General features: G+C 42.2%; 1 protein-coding gene across 1 annotated transcript in view; it reads left to right on the top strand.

Moving 5' to 3' along the window:
- The window catches only part of PKD2 (polycystin 2, transient receptor potential cation channel), a 51,723-nt gene that overhangs the window by 16,610 nt on the left and 16,419 nt on the right, over positions 1 to 18,694 (top strand). Inside the window, exons 4-8 of the mRNA XM_014585822.2 lie at positions 649 to 873; positions 4,728 to 4,956; positions 10,318 to 10,485; positions 14,709 to 14,890; positions 17,117 to 17,237. Coding sequence (XP_014441308.1) covers positions 649 to 873; positions 4,728 to 4,956; positions 10,318 to 10,485; positions 14,709 to 14,890; positions 17,117 to 17,237 — 925 coding nt within the window. The remainder of the gene's footprint in view (positions 1 to 648; positions 874 to 4,727; positions 4,957 to 10,317; positions 10,486 to 14,708; positions 14,891 to 17,116; positions 17,238 to 18,694) is intronic.

The following is an 18,694-nucleotide window of genomic DNA, read 5'->3' as shown; positions in this document are numbered from 1 at the left end:
GTTGCTGGATTCCCACATAGCTGACCACAGTTCAAGTCCCAGACCCGGTGGCTTAAAACTCACCCCAGGGACATGTGCATGTGTGCATGTGCAAAATCCTGAGAGGAGAATGGAGGAGAAGGGATTGCATTGTGGCCATCCACCCGGGGAGTGATTTTTCGCTTTCTGTCTCTCTGGTGAGTACACCCACCTTACCACCCTATGGTACAAAACTAAAAAAAAAAAAAAAAAAAGAAATGGTATATTTTTTTTTTGCTATAGGGCGCGTGCGCTTGCCAGACAGACAGAGATAGACAGAGAGATAGAAAGCGAGAAATCACCCCCCATGGGGGATGGCCACGCCGCAATCCCTTCTCCTCCATTCTCCTCTTGGGATCTTGGGCACGCACACACACGGGCCTGGCGTGAGTTTAAGCCACCGGGTCTGGGACGCGAACCATGGTCAACTACGTGGGAGTCCAGCGACATAGTCATTACGCTAACTGCTGGTCCCAAGAATACCATTTCTGAAGGACCGTGCGAAGCACCTACCCAGCTTGAAAAGGCTAATTTTATGTATTGCATACTTTTTCTCGCCAAAGACAGGCTGTGTCTGCAATTGCCACGAGCGTCCTACTGATTTTCCTGTTTATTTGTTTTTGTTATTAGTTGGATCTACACAAGTGAAAAAGACTTGAACGGGAGTAGCCACTGGGGAGTAATTGCAACCTACAGCGGAGCTGGCTATTACCTGGACTTGTCGAGAACAAGAGAGGAGACGGCTGCCCAGATTGCTAGCCTCAAGAGGAATGTCTGGCTGGACCGAGGAACCAGGGCAACGTTTATTGACTTCTCAGTGTACAACGCCAACATTAACCTGTTCTGCGTGGTCAGGTGTGTGCTGAGCTTCTGCGTGGCTGGATGGACGTCCTATCCTGAGATAGGGCAGAAAACCCTCCCAGCAGCTGGCTAAATGAGAGTTCCAAAATTAGGGCTAATAGCAAGGAAGGAGTGAAAACCGAAAGTTTAGGTGAATAAAGATCTTTGAGGGGAGTGAGAATCCTTGAGTGTTATGAATTGGAAAGAACTTTAGGTCGGGTCCACATTCACCCAATTGCTGGGCCTCTCCAGAAAAAGCATTATGTTTTCTAGCATCTTCACCATTATGAGGGTGATCCGTACTCTATGCTTTGTCACCAAGCCCCTGCCATCAGTCTTTTTTTTTTTTTGGAGAGATTTTTGGTTTTTGCTATAGGGTGTGTGCACTTACCAGAAAGACAGAGGCAGAGAGACAGAAAGAGAGAAATCACCCCTGGGGGGGGGATGGCTACACCGCAATCCTTTCTTCTCCATTCTCCTCTCGGCATATTGGGCATGCAAGCACATACACCTGACATGAGTTTAAGCCACTGGATCTGGGACTCAAACCACAGTTAACTACATGGAGTCCAGCGATATAGCCATTATGCCAACTGCTGGTCCCATGCCCCTGCCATTAGTCTTGATCCATGTTCCTAAGGGTCCTGCTCCCAGATGGTGTATGCTGTTAAAAATATGAGTCAGGGGCATGGTGGCACCTTCCCGATGGCAAAAAACAATGGAGGCTGGAGGATTGTGGCATTGAGTCCATCTCTGTATGTGTGTCTCTCAATATTTTTTTTAAAAAAAGAAAGGAAAAACAATACCATGAGCCAGTAGTTATGGCTATACCTGAGGTCCAGGAGGAAACCCAGTTTCCTGCTCTGCTCAAAATCCACCAAAGGCTTATCAAGTTCCTTCCATAGATCCTGCCATGTTGCCACCATGGCCACTTTGGGAGATAGAAAGGAAACTGGCAAGGATTCCATTGGCTTGTCTGAGGCCTCGTTTATTCATTCATTCAGCAAACATTTACCGGACGCTGCATATGTGTCAGACGCTGTTCTGGGATCTTGGGAGACCTCCCTGAACAAAGCAGAGATCCCTTCCCTTACAGAGCTTGCTTTCCACCAGGAAAAGAGAAAGCGGCAATCAGTGATAAAAGAAATGTCTTGTAAGTGTGTTATAAGTGCAACAAGAAAAAAGATCAGTGCAGGGAGGATCCAGGAGTTATCCCCTTTCACCTTTCTGGTGGACTTGTCGGGAACACGCAGACCACCACTTAATGACCTGCACATATTTACATGCAAGATTAAGAGGGATGTTTTGTTCATAAGAGCCTGACCTCATCATGATTTTTTTTTTTTTTTGGAGAGATTTTCACTGTAGGGCGCGTGCACTCGCCAGACAGAGAGAGACATAGAGACAGAAAGCGAGAAATCACCCCCCGGGGGGATGGTCACGCCGCAATCCCTTCTCCTCCATTCTCCTCTCGGGATCTTGGGCACGCACGCACACGCGCCCGGCGTGAGTTTTAAGCCACCAGGTCCAGGACACGAACCACGGTCAACTACGTGGGAATCCAGCAACATAGCCATTACGCTAACTGCTGGTTCCCGCCTCATCATGATTTTTGAGGATTAAACTCAACCCTGCTTTATATGGCTAGTTGGATTGTCCCAGTCCTTGTAGTTAACAACTTTTATAGAAAATAGCACATGAAATCCATAAGCAGTCATTCTTAGAAATGGGTGACTATGTATTGCAATTATTATTGAGCCTTTCTTCATGATTCGGTGAGGACAGGAACAGGCAGGCAACTCTGACCTTTAACTATCTATCTATTTACAGAAGATCTTGAGCATGTCTTTTGCTTCCTCCTAATACTTTAAGGTTAAAGATGGTCGAGACGATGACTTTCCACTATTTTCTAGGTGTCTGGGAGTGTTAACAAATGCAGGGCCAGAATGGGCCAGAGAGAGATGACTTGACACACACAGGCCACTTCCTTCCCCTCTGGGTTCCCACCGAGGCTGTCACGAGGCTTTTTGCTTCAGTATTGCTCCCCTGAGCTTTTGTTCTCACCCCTAACCTCCAGCATGTTGAATAGGAAAAGGAGGAACTGACAGTGAAGTGGAAGAATTGCCAGGCTGCTTTGACCAGTTCTACTTTGCCACAGTCCCTGCCTTCACTTGATTATTGCTCAATGCCTGGGTCCTGCATGCCCAGTCTGTCACCGCAGCCCTATCTGTAACGGGAGAGGCCTTTTAGCTGGCTAAAGAGCTTTTTGAAAGTCTTCACATTTAAAAGCTAGAAAATCGAGGCCAACAGGTGGCATGGTGATTAAGGTATTGGACTCCCACATGGCTCACTGTAGTTCGAGTCCCAGACCCAGTAGCTTACTTTCTGCCCCTCTCTGGTGAGCACATGTGCCTTATATCAAAAACCTAAAAAAAAAAAAAAAAAAAAGAAGAAGAAGAAGAAGAAAAGAAAATTAGTAAAAGTAAATACCTACCTTTTTTCTTTTTGGAGAGGTTTTTGCTATAGGGCACATGTGCTTGCCAGAAAGACAGAGAGAGACAGAGAGATAGAAAGTAAGAAATCATCCCCAGTGGGGATGGCCATACTGCAATCTCTTCTCCTCCATTCTCCTCTTGGGATCTTGGGCACACACACACACACACGCCCAGCATGAGTTTAAGCCACTGGGTCTGGACTCAAACCGCAGTCGACTACATGGGAGTTCAGCGACATAGCCATTACGCTAACCGCTGGTCCTGATACCTAATTTTGTTTTTAAAGAAGTTAAACTATTCTATTTTCTACTAGAAAATAGAATTTTCTAATTAGATAGGGGTCACTGTACCAGTAAGTGCATCACTTTACTTTCTCAGGGTAATACCTACAGAATGGGAATTGTTTTCTTAAAAAAAAAAAAAATCCTACATTTGATTATATGAAAGCACTGAAGATGAGGGCCCTCAGTATGAGTGCAGAACAACGCATGGTAATGTCTCAGACAAGCAGACGTTTATCGAGCACCGTACCTACTGATTAACGATAAGGCTCAGTGAAGGGGTGCAGAAGGTTCCCTGGAGGGCAGTCTCATACTAATTAGATGTCACCTAATGAATGAATGAGAGACTCAGTCCCTGTATTTGTGTATGTCTTTGGCGTATATCCTACTGCTCAGTTAGGTCACACACTGTGAGCACGCAGCTTCTAATTCTGTAATAGCCTTCACTTTGCCTGTTAGAATGACTGGCATTTAGAAGAAGTCCTAGAAAGGCTGTTTGTTTATTAAATTTTACATTTAAAAAATGGTACAGTGGGCCAGCAAGGTAGTCAGGTTAAGATGCTGGATCCCACATGGTTAAGTATGCAGTTCAAGTCCCAGACCCGGCAGCTTGGAAGACATGCGAAGTGTGTGTGCGTGCATGCCAAAAGATCCCAAGAGGAGAGTGGAGGAAAAGGGATTGCATGTAGCCTTCTCCCTGGGGAGTGATTTCCAACTTTCTCTCTCTCCTTCTCTATTTCTCCCCAGCAAGCACACATGCCCTATAGCAAAAAACTATTAAAAAAAAAAAAAAAAAGTACTGTGTTTTGAGCAGTATGAATACCAGAAGAGTAAAAGAAAGACTAAGGAAGAAATAGTCACTTTGAGGTCTAAGAGAGATTAGGAAGTCTTGCTTCTTTGGTGGCACAAACTTCTACAAGTCGAGAATTACTAGCTGTGATAAAAGTGTTCTGCCCCCAGTCTGGGGGGACTGGTGGGAGCAGTTCCATTACCTTATAGTGCAGGAGCAGACTAGAGGGGCATCCTTTCCTGGCTACATGCGTGTGTTTTGTCACCACTGCTGTTAATTTCACCTGTTCTTATTGCAATACAGGTTACTGGTTGAGTTCCCAGCAACAGGCGGTGTGATTCCATCTTGGCAATTCCAGCCTGTGAAGCTGATCCACTATGTCACAACTTTTGATTTCTTCCTGGCCGCCTGTGAGATAATCTTTTGTTTCTTTATCCTTTACTACGTGGTGGAAGAGATATTGGAAATTCGCATTCACAGATTACACTATTTCAGGAGTTTCTGGAATTGTCTGGATGTTGTCATCATCGTGGTAGGTTTGAGAACACCACCCAAATTCCCTACTCTGTTCTAAAAGCCTATTGATCTCCTCAGCACTGTGCTGTGTCTTGTTTTGTTTTGTTTTTAAGAGAATTTTTTTGTTATAGGGCACATGCACTCACCAAAGAGATGGAAAGCGAGAAATCGCCTCTCAGGAGGGATAGCCACGCTGCAATCCCTTCTCCTTCATTCTCCTCTCAGGATTTTGGGTGCACACAGGCCCAGCGTGAATTTTCAAGCTGCTGGGTCTGAAACTCGAACTGTGGTCAATTACATGGGAGTCTAGTGACATAACCATTATGCCATCGGCTGGTCCCAGCACTGTAGATCTTGATAGTCCCAAAAGAAAATCTGAAAGTTCCCCCTCAATTTGTTAACTTTGGGGTTACAAATTATTTTCTCATTTTGCGTGAGTAACCTTCCTGAATAAGGAGAGGCACAGGGCCAGCAGGTGCCGTGGGGGTTAAGGCACTGGACGCCCACATAGCCAACTGTGGTTTAAGTGCTGGACCCAGTAATTGAGAATCATGACAGGCATGTGTGTGCGTGCCCAAAATCCGGAGAGGAGAATGGAAGAGAAGGGACTGCAGCATGGCCATCTTCTGGGAAGTGATTTCTCACTTTCCCTCTTTCTGTCTTTCTCCAGTGAATGTATGTGCCCTGTGGCAAAAACCTAAAACTAAACCAAATAAAAGAAATGAGAGGCATTTACAGTTAGTACTCAACCACACTAATAATGAGAGTAACTTAGTAGTTCATATTTGGCATGGCATGTTATATGAAATGTGAGGGAGAAGATAACGTTTTATGTGTTTTTTGCTGATGATATTTTTTCTTCAACTACTTCATTTGTGTTTTTCACATATGTGTAAAGTTATGCAAGAAGAAACAGCCTAAAAATATTTTGAACAGTAGGGAAAACTTCATGCAGTTTAAAACTTCTAGCCCACCACGTGTAAAATGTGCATTCATCTGAGTTTCCTGTACAAAATGCGAGAAATCCTAAGGCAGTGTTCTGGTCAAGATTATGTTACGGTCGTAGATGCCATTCCTGCCCCGATTCTGTTACTAGGTTGCTGGGAAAGTCATGATGTATTTTTCTATGCTTTTCTATGCATAAATGCATCATAACTTTTCCGATGACTCAATAATTGCTAATACTTGTTTAAGATTTCAGTATAGGGGGCTGGCAGGTGGCATGGTGGTTAAGGCATTGGACTCCCACATGGCCAATCACAGTTCAAGTCACAGACCTGGCGGCTTGCTTTCTCACTCTCTGTCTCTATCTGCTCAAATTGAAAATTTTCTTTCTTTGTTTTTAATTAATTAATTTTTAATACACAATTTCAGTATAAAAATGAATTTTTTGCAAGCTTAACTCCCTTGGTATTAACAGATAACATAGCACCAAGTGCTACTATGTGTTTAAACATTTAACAAAATGCTTAATTGCTAGATGCTTAAAAGTTTTGATTGGCATAGCTACGTTATGTATTACTTGATGTCCATCCTTCCTTCTGTCCTGTGCTAAGAAAGACCCTCTGAATTCTTTTTAAGTTAGGCACTACCCAGTTAGCATTCTCTCTTCCATGAGCTTTCCTCATGAGACTTATTCCTTTTTACTTTTAAAAACATATGTGGCCTTTATGAACCATTTACATCAAGTTATTATTATACCGTTTCCCACTTTAATTCACTGATAAAATATGGAAAATATAGTATTCGTAGGTGAGTGAATAACACTTCAGGCATGAAAAAGAACTACATGGGCCTATAACATGGCAATAACAACACTAGCAGAAATAATAATGATAGTAGTAATAATAATATTAATGGCCAATACTTTAGAAGCTACTGTGTGTTGGGCCCAGTTCCAAGTGCTTTTCATACACAGAAGTTTATTTAATTCTTACACTAACCCTTCTAACCACTCTGTCTCTCAAGCCAAGGTACATGTGTTTCAGAAAGAACTTTTACTGAAAATAAAAATTCCTATAAAAGAAACATAGTGTGGAACCCCCTGGGCCCTAATGCAGTTAGAAGTATATCCTACCCCCCAAAATGAAGCACATCCTACTTTTATGATGGCCAGGTAATATCGCACATTTACACGAATCAAGGTGAACCCTTGGTCCCCAATTCCCAGTGTATTAATAATGAGTTACAAAAGGGTTTCAGTAGGGAAGGAAGCAGGAGACGATAATATTAGAAATAGGTTTTTTTTTTCCATTTTCATTCATTTACTTTTTATTATTTTAAATCCTTGAGGGGTACAGCATCATAGGGACTCTGTGTCCAGTGGCCTTAACAGGAAGGTGCTTTGGAATTTGGCTCAAGCCATGCCTGTTTCCATGGGCATGTGAGTAAGCTTTCCTCACATTCCTCTGGTTTTATTCGAGTTGCCACCAGGAGTCACTGTGTTGTTTTTTTGCTTTGCACACATAAGCACACCTCTTGCCTAAATAGAATTCCATTTCATCTCGGGCATAAACACCTTCAATTTTAAAAAGAACTGTGTTCAGGACCAGCAGTTGGCATAATGGCTATGTCGCTGGACTCCCATGTAGTCAACCACGGTTCAAGTCCTGGACCTGGTGGCTTAAACTCACACCAGGCACGTGTGCGTGCATGCCCAAGATCTCGAGAGGAGAATGAAGGAGAAGAGACTGTGGCATAGCCATCCCCCTGAGGGGTGATTTCTCATTTTCTGTCTCTGTCTCTCGCTGTCTTTCTGGTGAGCCCACGCACCCTATAGCAAAAACCTCCCCAAGAAAAAAAAAAAAAGAGAGAAAAGCTGTGGGCTTTGGTTCCTGAGACCCTGCTTATAGCCAGCAAAAATGAGCTTGGACCATAGCCTTCCAGACATAGTTGCCTTTTAGAAGTCCTGTTCTCAGCAGGCCTCCACAGTCACCAAGATGGCGGATGGAGTAGAAATAATTTTTCAAAATATTTCTGTACTGAGTGATGGCAGACTGCAGTCCATATATGTTAGAAGTTCTCCTAGCACATAATTATCATTTGGAACTCTTAAGCATGGTTTATATGGATTTATATGGATTTGAGAGGTTTTTTGCTATAGAGCACGTGCACTTGCCAGACAGACAGAGAGAGACAGAGAGACAGAAAGCAGGAAATCCCCCCCCGGGGGGTATGGCCACGCCGCAATCCCTTCTCCTCCATTCTCCTCTCAGGATCTTAGGCACGCACGCACACGTGCCCGGTGTGAGTTTTAAGCCACCGGGTCCGAGACTCGAACCGCGGTCGACTACGTGGGAGTCCAGCGACATAGCCATTACACTAGCTGCTGGTCCCGATTTATATGGATCTGTTTACAGTGAGGTCATTGAGAATACTGTTCCTGACATGTGTGGTATTATGTTAATTCATAACAGATTTTGTTTTGTTTTGTTTTAATCAAATAACTTTAATATCAATAAAAGACTAGTCAATGGCAGTCAACTTTTTTGGTAATTCATGCCTATCAGTGAAAATCAGTGACCATCCACCCTAATGTACTTATTTATAAATTATACGTGTGTGTTGGTATAACAGATTGATCTGGAAAAACATACACATACATAGAATTTTAAATATTAGAATGAAAATAAGTACAAATATAATTTTTTGTTAAAAAATATTAATTTTCTTTTTATTATTATTATTTTTAATTTGCTTCAGGGCACACGCACCCACCAGAGAGATAGAGAGAGAGGGAAAGTGAGAAAGCAAGCCCCCAGGTCCTGGGACCCAAACCATGGTCAGCCATGTGGAAGTCCAGCGCCTTAACCACCACATCACCTGCTGACCCCACCCATAGAATTCGGATACCTTCTTACCACCCACCTACAAGTTTTTAGATTCCTTTCCCACCTGCCAGTGGATTTCCTTGGACCCTCTTTGGGAATCACTGGAAAAACAGCTGATAAGATCATGGAAATGGAGCTGAGCCTACAGCATTTTGCAAGTTTTTCTTTGAAAACTTGCTTCACTGTTCTTTTTATGTTTTTAACTCTTGGTCCTGCCAAGACAACAGTTCAGACAGTGTACTGTTGGAAAGAACAAGGAAGGGCTGCTGGAATCCCACTTCTCCTTTGAAACATTCTTTCAGTACGGGCGTGCTTTCTGCTCACTCCCAAAGCGTGCCCCAGGCTCCTTTCTATGAAAAAGCTTTTTGTTTTACTGTCCCAAATTTGCTGAAGTCCACCCAGAACTTGGGGGAAAAAAATTATATTCTAATGTAACGGCATCTTGAAGTCACTATGAAATGACTTCTATTTTCTCTTCCGGCCTCTCTGACAAATACTCTGACGTTGGCAGGCTTACGTCACTCACATCGCTCTGCCATTTGTTGTAAGCAATCGTCTTTTTTTAATTACTATTTTTTAAAGAATTATTTATGTAATTTTTATTTATGCATTCATTTATTTTAATTTGACCAGAGAGAGATTGAGAGAGAGAGAGAGAGAGAAGGAAAGTGGGAAGTCAAGCCAGCAGGTCCAGGACTTAAACTGTGGTTGGACAGGTGGGAGTGTCCAGCACCTTAACCACCACACCACCCACTGGTCCCATCAATAGTCTTTTAAAACCAGTAGAACTGCTGAAGAATGACTATTAAGAAACTGAAACTCAAATAATCGTGCTAATAGCTGGTTTCACAGGGTGCAGATGCGCTCACTGGGTTTCTGATCCTAGCTAAGAAAACGTCAGCAGTATGTCGTTTTACTTGTTTTATGGTCATGCTCAACGCTTTCATTCAGGTGACTTTGATGAATCCCACTGGGTAAGTTTAATAATGAGCCCTAGAATTAAAACAGGAATGAAGGAGGTCAGCAGTGGCATGGTGGTTGAGGCACTGGACTTCCACATGGTCAACTACAGTTTGAGTCCCAAACCTGGAGACTTGCTTTCTTATTTACCCTCTCTGTTTTTCTCTGGTGAGCACAGGTACACTATAGCAAAATTTAAAATAATTAATAATAAATAAATAAGCTTTTTTAAAAAATTGATGAAGATAGTCATTTTAAGGTAAATTATGTATTTCTTTTTCTTTTTTTTTTTAAGAGATTTTTGTTATAGGGTACATGTGCTCGCTAGAGAGACAGAAAGAATAGAAAGCAAGAAATTACTTCCCCGGGGAGATGACCACACCACAATCCCTTCTCCTCCACTCTCCTCTTAGGATCTTGGGCACATATGCATATGCTCCCAGCATGAATTTCAAGCCACCAGGTCTTGAACTTGAACCACAGTCAGCCATGTGAGAGTTTAGCAATGTAACCATTATGCCTTCTGCTAGTCCCAGGTTATGTATTTGTGAAACACAGTATTAAAATATAAACCTTTTGCTTTCCAGCTATCAGTGGTAGCTATAGGAATCAACATATACCGAACTTCAAATGTGGAGGTGCTAATGCAGTTTCTGGAGCATCAAAATACCTTTCCCAACTTCGAGCATCTGGCGTACTGGCAAATACAGTTCAACAATATTGCTGCTGTCACGGTATTTTTAGTCTGGATTAAGGTAACTTATAAATTTCAGGTCCTAGATTTTTAACACCTTTTTTTATTATTATTAACATGAACCATCCAAAACTTGAATTTGGGGGACTTGAATTTGTTTTTGTGGCTGAGTTCAAGTGGCCAGCCAAAGCCATTCCACGCTTCCATTACATGTAACATAAAGCAAGTTAGTGGAACTCCCCCGGGCGTTGGCTCACTCTGAGTGGTGCTACTTACGCTACTTGCATTCTTCCAGGCCTGTCCCTGTAGGTTTCCTTGAACAAATACACCAGGAGGCCTTTCAGGAAGTCCACTGGAACCCGAGGTCCCGCCTTGTCTGACATAGGGCCAGGTGTGAGTCTCCTGATTTGGGGTGACCAGGTGAAGGAGAAGGAACTGAGAGAAAGGAGAAGGATGGGACGGCGAGAGATGCTGGCTGCTCTTGGAAGTGCTGGGGGGAGGGAATTGCCTCTTTCTGGTGGAGGTAGTAAGGAAGCTTTAGCAAAAATTGGGGTTGGAATAAGCCCCTCTTCCGAGTAATTCCTTCCTCACTTACTTCCTCATTTTCTGCAAGCGTAATGTGCATTTCTATATGTGTGGAAAGTGAAGACACTTCATATACAATGAGCCCCCATTCTGGAGATGCAGGCAACATCAGTGATCTCAAGAAAGCTGCCAGCCTGTCACCAGCTCCGGCTCCACGACCCTGTGTCCAGGCAGTAGCTACTAGCCACACCTGGCTATTTAAATTAAATTGGAATTACTTAAGATTAAATACAATTAAAAAATCAGTTCCCCGGCCACATTTTAAGTGCTCAATGTAAGTGTAGCTAGTGGCTCCTGCACGGAGTACTTCAAAGCATTCGTGGAAATATAGGCTTAAAGGATAAATTTATTGTAGTACCAAAAAAAAAAAAAATTGAGGTGCAGTCAGGATTTTTTCATAATGCTCATTTTCCATGAACTTTTTGAAGCCTCCTCGCCTCCTATTTGACAGTGGAGACATGGGACATTCCCATCATCACAAAAACGTCTCTTGAACAGTACCGTGCTAGAAGGCCGCCACCAACAGTGAGGTTTTTCCGAGAACTGGTTCACACCTGGAAGGCCTGGGGGTTATCAGAGAGCTTCGACCGCCTCCTCTGTCTCTCAGGCTTGTTACTCGGTTGAGTACTTATTCAAGAGAAAACAGCACTGAAGCACCAAGCCTTTATCATAAAATAGTCACGATAGTCAAAATCGCAAATGAATAGAACATGTATTAGGAAATGTGATTATAACAACCCTCAAAAAAAGTTCTGTGGCTTGAGAACCAGCAGTTAGTGTAATGGCTATGTCACTGGACTCCCACATAGTCGACCGCGGTTCGCGTCCCGGACCCGGTGGCTTAAACTCACGCCGGGCGCGTGTGCGTGCGTGCCCAAGATCCCGAGAGGAGAATGGAGGAGAAGGGATTGCGGCGTGACCATCCCCCCTGGGGGGTGATTTCTCGCTTTCTGTCTCTCTGTCTCTCTCTGTCTGTCCGGCGAGCACACGCGCCCTATAGCAAAAACCTCTCCAAAAAAAAAAATTCCTGTGTTTGGAAAACAACTGCCCATACCAGAGACAGTGTGGACAAAGCAGAGGGGGCGGAGGGGGGGAATTGGCAGAGGGCAAGAGGTAGGGAATCAAGGGAGAAAAAAGGTGAAATATATAAGAAACAAGAAATAGAAAATTATTTGTTGATGGTAACAGGTATGATTATGTCCTTGACTTGGTTAATATACAATGTTTACTGGATGGAAAATCTCATTCTGTATGCTGTCTTCATGTACACTGAATGGCTATAAGTAAATGAATTAATTTTTAAAATAAATAAAAGGGAAAAAATAATCAGACTAAACTTAAAAAAAAAATGTGAATGTCTGTGGCCGGAAACAACTTATAATTCTAGAGTCCTTTCCCACATGTGCTCAGGGCGCTGTGTTTTATTTAGTGCTTCGGTTGGAAACAACTTTCCCAAGAACTTTCCCACTGAATCTTTTAAAGCAGGATGCTGCCTTCCCTCCGCAAATTCCCCCGTGTGTTCTTCACCAAGGCTTGCGTCGCTTGCTGTGCCCTGTGGGCCGTGAACTGCGCAGTTTGGGCAGCCATCCTCAGTGTTTGGTCTATAAAAACGCCCATGTTGGGGCCAGCAGGTGGTGTGGTGGTGAAGGGCACTGGACTCCCACATGGTTGACCATGGTTTGAGTCCCAGACGTGGTAGCTTACTTTCTCATTTTCTCTCTCTCTCTTTTTCTCTTTCATTCTCCCTGTCTCGCTGTCCCTCTCTGGTCATATAAAAATAAAAATGCCCGTGTTGCCTTTGCAGGCGGACAGAGCTGGGTTCCATTCCTGATGCCGAGCCCCAGTTGACTCCTGGGTTAGAAAACCGTGTTTTAATCACTGTGGAGATTTCAGGCACTGTACATGAAGCCCTCCCACATAGTAAATGCATGATAAAGGATAATTAATAATAATGTGAAGCAGTGTTCCCCATTTTTTTAAAAATTAGATTTCATTGTGTTTTTTTCTTTTTATTTTTTAATATGCCAGAAGGTATGAGTATTTGCAGAGAGAGTGAGAAAGAGAAAGAGAGGGAAAGTGAGAAAGAATACCCCTTAAGGCAAGATCATGCCACAATCCCTTCTCTTCTGTCTCCCTGCTTTTGGGATTTACAGCATGCACATTCACGTCCCCAACCTATTTCTCAAGCCACCAGGTCCAAGGTTTGAACCATACAGTGGGCCATCTGGGATCTAGCAGCCTTAAACACCATGCCATGAGCTGGCCCTTTTCTGTCTTTTATTTTAATCCTGGGGTGGGGAGACATCACTAGTCATTTTGATTATAATTAAGCCTAGTTTCCTTATGTTGCAGTCATTGTGTAAAGGTGACCATGAGGGCGGAAGCTCTGCTCTGTTCACTGCAGCATCCCCAGCTCCACGAGGGTCATGTGCATGGGAGGCCCTCTCCAAATACTTCTTGAATGAGAGAATAGAAGTTGCTGGGTTTGGGAAGAAAAAAGAGCAAGTCATTTTTCTTTTCTCTCTCTCTCTCTCTCTCTTTCTCTCTCTCTCCCCCTCTCTCTCTCTTTTTATTGTGATAAATATACATAACACAAAACTTATTATTTCTGGGCCAGCAGGTGACGTAGTGGTTAAGGTGCTGAATCCCAAATGACTGACTTGGTTTGAGTCCCAGACCCAGTGACTTGAAAATCATACCAGGCACATGAGCATGCATGCCCAAAACCTCAAGAGAAGCATGGAGGAGAAGGGATTGCTCCATGGCCATCTCCCCTTGGGGGTGATTTCTCACTTTCCCTGTCTATCTCTGACAATCTCATATACTCTATGGCAGAAATCTATGTTTTTTAAAGAATTACTTTATTTAACTTTACTTATTTATTCATTTTTAATTTGACCAGAAAGGGACAGAGTGAGAGAGAAAGAGAGAGGGAAAGTGAGAAAGCAAGCCACCAGGTCCAGGATTCAAACCGGAGTCGGCACCCCCGACTACCATGCCACCTGCCAACCCCAAAAATCTATATTAAAAAAAAAAAAAAAAACTTAACCATTTCTCTATTTCTGGAGAGGTTTTTGCCTTATAGCACATGTGCTCACCAGAGAGAGAGAGGCAGAGACAGAGACAGTGAGAGGGAAAGTGATAAACCATCACCCAGGGAGGATGGCCACATCTCAATCCCTTCTCTGGTGTCCTCCCAGGATCTTGGGCACATACACGTGTCCGGTGTGATTTTCAAGCTACCGGGTCTGGGATTCAAACTGCAGTGAGCCATGTGGGTGTCCAGCAGTATAACCACTATGCCACCTGCTGATCCCAAACTTCTAATCAATTTTAAGTGAATAATTCAGTCACATAACTACTTTGCAGTGCTGTGCAGCCATCACCACTATACATTTCCAGAACTTTCTTCACTCCGTATCCATGAAACATGCCCCATTCGGGCCTTGCCCCAGTGCCCAGTAACCTCTATTCCTCTTTCTGTCTCTGTGAATTTGACTGGTCTCACAGACATGCAGTCAGACAGTCTTTGTCCTTTGGAGTCGGGCTTACTCCACTGAACACCTTTTCAGGCTCCATCCCGGCAGTAGCATGTCTCAGAATCCCACTCCTATTTGGGACTGAACGACATCCTGTTGCATGTACAGACCACGTTTTGTTGATCTGTTTGTCTGCTGATGTCTTACTTTTCCTTTACAGCTCTTCAAATTCATCAATTTCAACCGCACCATGAGCCAGCTCTCCACGACCTTATCTCGCTGCGCCAAAGACCTCTTTGGCTTTGCCATCATGTTCTTCATTATTTTCTTGGCATATGCTCAGTTGGCATACCTTGTCTTCGGCACCCAGGTGGATGACTTCAGTACTTTCCAAGAGTGTATGTAAGTATATACGAAATTAAGGAGGAGAATGGAACTAGGCATGCCACCACCATCTCAAGGACAAAGAACTCTTCATGGGTAAAACTGTTCATTTAAAACAGGAATCAAGGCCAGCAGATGGCATAATGGTTACATCGCTGGACTCCCAAATGGCCAGCCATGGTTCGACTCCTGGGTCCAGCAGCTTAAAACCTATGCCAGGTACATATGCGTGTGTGCCCAAAATCCCAAGAGGAGAATTGAGGAGAAAGGACTGAAGCATGGCCACCCTCTTTGGGAGATGATTTCTTGCTTTCCGTCTCTCTTTCTCTTTCTGTCTAGCAAGTGCACGTGCCCTATAACAAAAATCTCTCTTAAAAAGAAAAAAAAAAAAAAACTACCAAAAAAACATAAAATAAGAATTAATTACCTTTCCCAAGGGCATTGACCCACCAATGGCAAGAACTTCTGAAATACTAATACATAAGTTAAGAGCCCTTACGTTATTAGAGCAGCCATAGTAAATAGCACTATTCCAAAATCCAAGGTGTTTTCTTTTGTTTTGTTTTTATAGCACCACATGCAGGTAGTAGCTTTTTTGTGTGCTGTTATTTTTTTAAAGGCAAGGTCTTGCTATATTGTCCACCCTAGCCTCAAACTCGTAATCCTCCTGCCTCAGTCTCCCAAATAGCTGGGATTACAGGGCACATCACCACTCCCTGCAAGAGGTAGCTTTTACAAGACCCTTTACCTGTATTTTTATTCTTATTGAATATTGTTGCCATTTACTTTGGACTTTTAAGTTATTTTCTCAGAAGAAAAAAATAAAGGTATTTCTAATATTCTAGGAGAAACTCAGCCTCAGGCATTTAGATTTTCCAAAGTTCCTAAATATAATACTAGTGACAATAACAACCAAAAAAAGTAGCCAGTATCAGATTTCCATGCCACTTAGTAAGGAGTTAGAAAAGGAGATGATCCTCAAGAAGGGAGTCAACGGAGCTTCGTGCATGGGATTCTCTAATTACTCAGAGGGAAGGGAAATGATTTTAACAAGCAAGAACCAGCTCTGACCACAGCTGGTACTTTTACCCCACCTTCAGTGTATGTAAGAATATTAGGCCTTTGGACACATTCATTTTTGACTATCCTTCAAAATCTTTTTTAAAATTATTTATTTACTTGTATTGGTTGTTGTTATTATTATTATGGTTTTTTTTTTTTTTTTTGGAGAGATTTTCACTGTAGGGCGCGTGCGCTCGCCAGACAGACAGAGACATAGAGACAGAAAGCGAAATCACCCCCCAGGGGGGATGGTCATGCCGCAATCCCTTCTCCTCCATTCTCCTCTCGGGATCTTGGGCACGCACGCACACGCGCCTGGCGTGAGTTTTAAGCCACCGGGTCCAGGACACGAACCGCAGTCGACTACGTGGGAGTCCAGCGACATAGCCATTACGTTAACTGCTGGTTCCCTTATTATTATGTTTTTAAAATTTGACCAGAGAGAGAGAGAAAGGAAATGTGAGAAAGCAAGCTACCAGGTTCGGGACTTGAACTATAGTGGGCCATGTGGAATTCCAGCAACTTAACCACCTGCCAGGTCCTTAAATCTTTTTGAAAAAAAATATTTTAACTTCAGACCCCAGGTGACCATTGTGGAGTTACATTTTTACCCAGATTAAGTACTGAGTTCTGAATTATGTATGTCATTTGCAATTGATCTACCAGTTTCTTTTTACCAAAATGAGCTGCAGTATGAAAGCATATTGCTATAATTCCAGAAAATTTCCATTACCAATGTAAGTAGCAAGAGTTTTCAAAGGAGATGACTGTTTCTTTTTCTTTTTTTTTTTTGGAGAGATTTTTGCTATAGGGCATGTGCGCTTGCCAGAAAGATAGAGACAGAGAGACAGAAAGCAAGAAATCACCCCCCAGGGGGGTTGGCCACACCACAATCCCTTCTCCTCCATTCTCCTCTCTGGATCTTGGGCATGCATGCACACGTGTCCTGTGTGAGTTTAAGCCACTGGGTCCAGGACTCGAACCACAGTCGACTACATGGGAGTCCAGCAACACAGCCATTACACCAACTGCTGGTCCCGAGATGACTGTTTCTGTTTGTGGTAGCAATCTATACCTCTGTAAGAGCCCAAAGTGTGAAATCAACTTTAAGAAATGTTTCATCAACAGCTGGACATTCTGTGGTTTTGTATTATGTATTTTGTTTTTGTTTTGTTTTTATAGCTTCACTCAATTCCGTATCATTTTGGGCGATATCAACTTTGCAGAGATTGAGGAAGCTAATCGAATCTTGGGACCAATTTATTTTACCACCTTTGTGTTCTTTATGTTCTTCATCCTTTTGGTACGTACCCCTTTGTTTTTGGTGAGGTGATTGTAACTTTATGGCCATGAGTCACCATCTCTTTTCTCTCATACCCTGTTTTTTTTTTTTATCATTTAAGTCTTAACCAAATGTCTTTCCCATGGTTTTTCATTTATCCATGTGTATTTTGGATTGTCGGAAAAATCGTGACGTAGTTTTTTCTATCTTTTTCTATGCAAAAATGCATCCTCATGACTTTTTCTGATGACCCAATATAGCTATGTGTCTATTCGATGGTAAAAAAATAAAAGGTAAAGTGCAAACTTACAAAGTTGTCTAAAATAGTGCTTTGCATAAGAAGTAGAATATGCTTACATGCTTTTTAAAAGCATATGTCAGCACTTTCTTAGTCACTTGCTAGCATGACTCTTCATTTCTCTCTTTTCTTTTAAAGAAATAGGAACTGAAAAAAGCAAGCTAGATCTGGAATGTCAAAAGTACTATCTGACTGAATTGCTATATGTCAGGATTAAGATATTGCTTTTTTAAAAGACTTATTTTATTTAGCTTTATTTATGTATTTATTTATTTTAATTTGATCAGAGAGGAACAGAGAGAGAAAGTAAGAAAGCAAGCTGCCAGGTCTGGGACTCAAACCATAGTCGGCCATGTGAGAGTCCAGCACCCTTACCTACTACCCTACCTGCTAGCCCCTGAAGCTTAAGATACTGTTTTAACTTATTCATATTTCACATACCTAAACACTACATACAAAGAATATTTAAATATTTAGTTTAATATTAAATTTTAAAATGAATGGAAATTACTTAAATAATTTTCAGAAATTTTTTTTATTCTTTTAATTTATACAATTAAGCATTTTTAACCTTTTTGCCCTTAAGATCTCACTTTCTGTCTCTCTGTCTCTCTCTGTCTTTCCAGTGAGTACATGTGCCCTATAGCAAAAAGCTCTCCAAAAATTAATAAATAAATAAATAAATAAATAAATAAATAAATAAATAAATAAATAAATAAATAAATAAATAAATAAATAAAGATGTATTTATTTGTTTGCTTTGCATTTATAAATTGGGAAACTAATGGTACCTTTCTCCCAAATTTGTTGTGAGGACTGATGAGAGATCTCTGTAAAATGCTTCGGACAGGTACCAACACAGAGTGAGGGTTCCGTGATTTTTAGCTATTCTTATTCGGTAATGATAAGCTTATTTTCCTGACATTGCCCGTCCCAGTAGCAATGGAGTGTATTTCTGACACCTATTTCCAACAGACTTTCTCAAAGTACCAAGCCCAACAGATCACGTGCCTCTTTTACATGCCTCTCCTTGTTTCTCCTTTTTGTTGGGTTGCCAGAAAAGTCATGACACGTTTTTTGCATAGAAAACATAGAAATGTGTCATGACTTTTCCCATAACTCAATAGCTCCTAACTACGGTTTACACTATTAAGTTGTGAACTTGATAATGTCTTCATGA

This window comes from Tupaia chinensis, unplaced genomic scaffold, assembly GCF_000334495.1.
Source record: "Tupaia chinensis unplaced genomic scaffold, TupChi_1.0 Scaffold000094_1, whole genome shotgun sequence".
Lineage (NCBI taxonomy): Eukaryota > Metazoa > Chordata > Mammalia > Scandentia > Tupaiidae > Tupaia > Tupaia belangeri.
The sequence above is the reverse complement of the archived record's forward strand: the minus strand, read 5'-3'. Positions and strand labels throughout refer to the sequence as shown.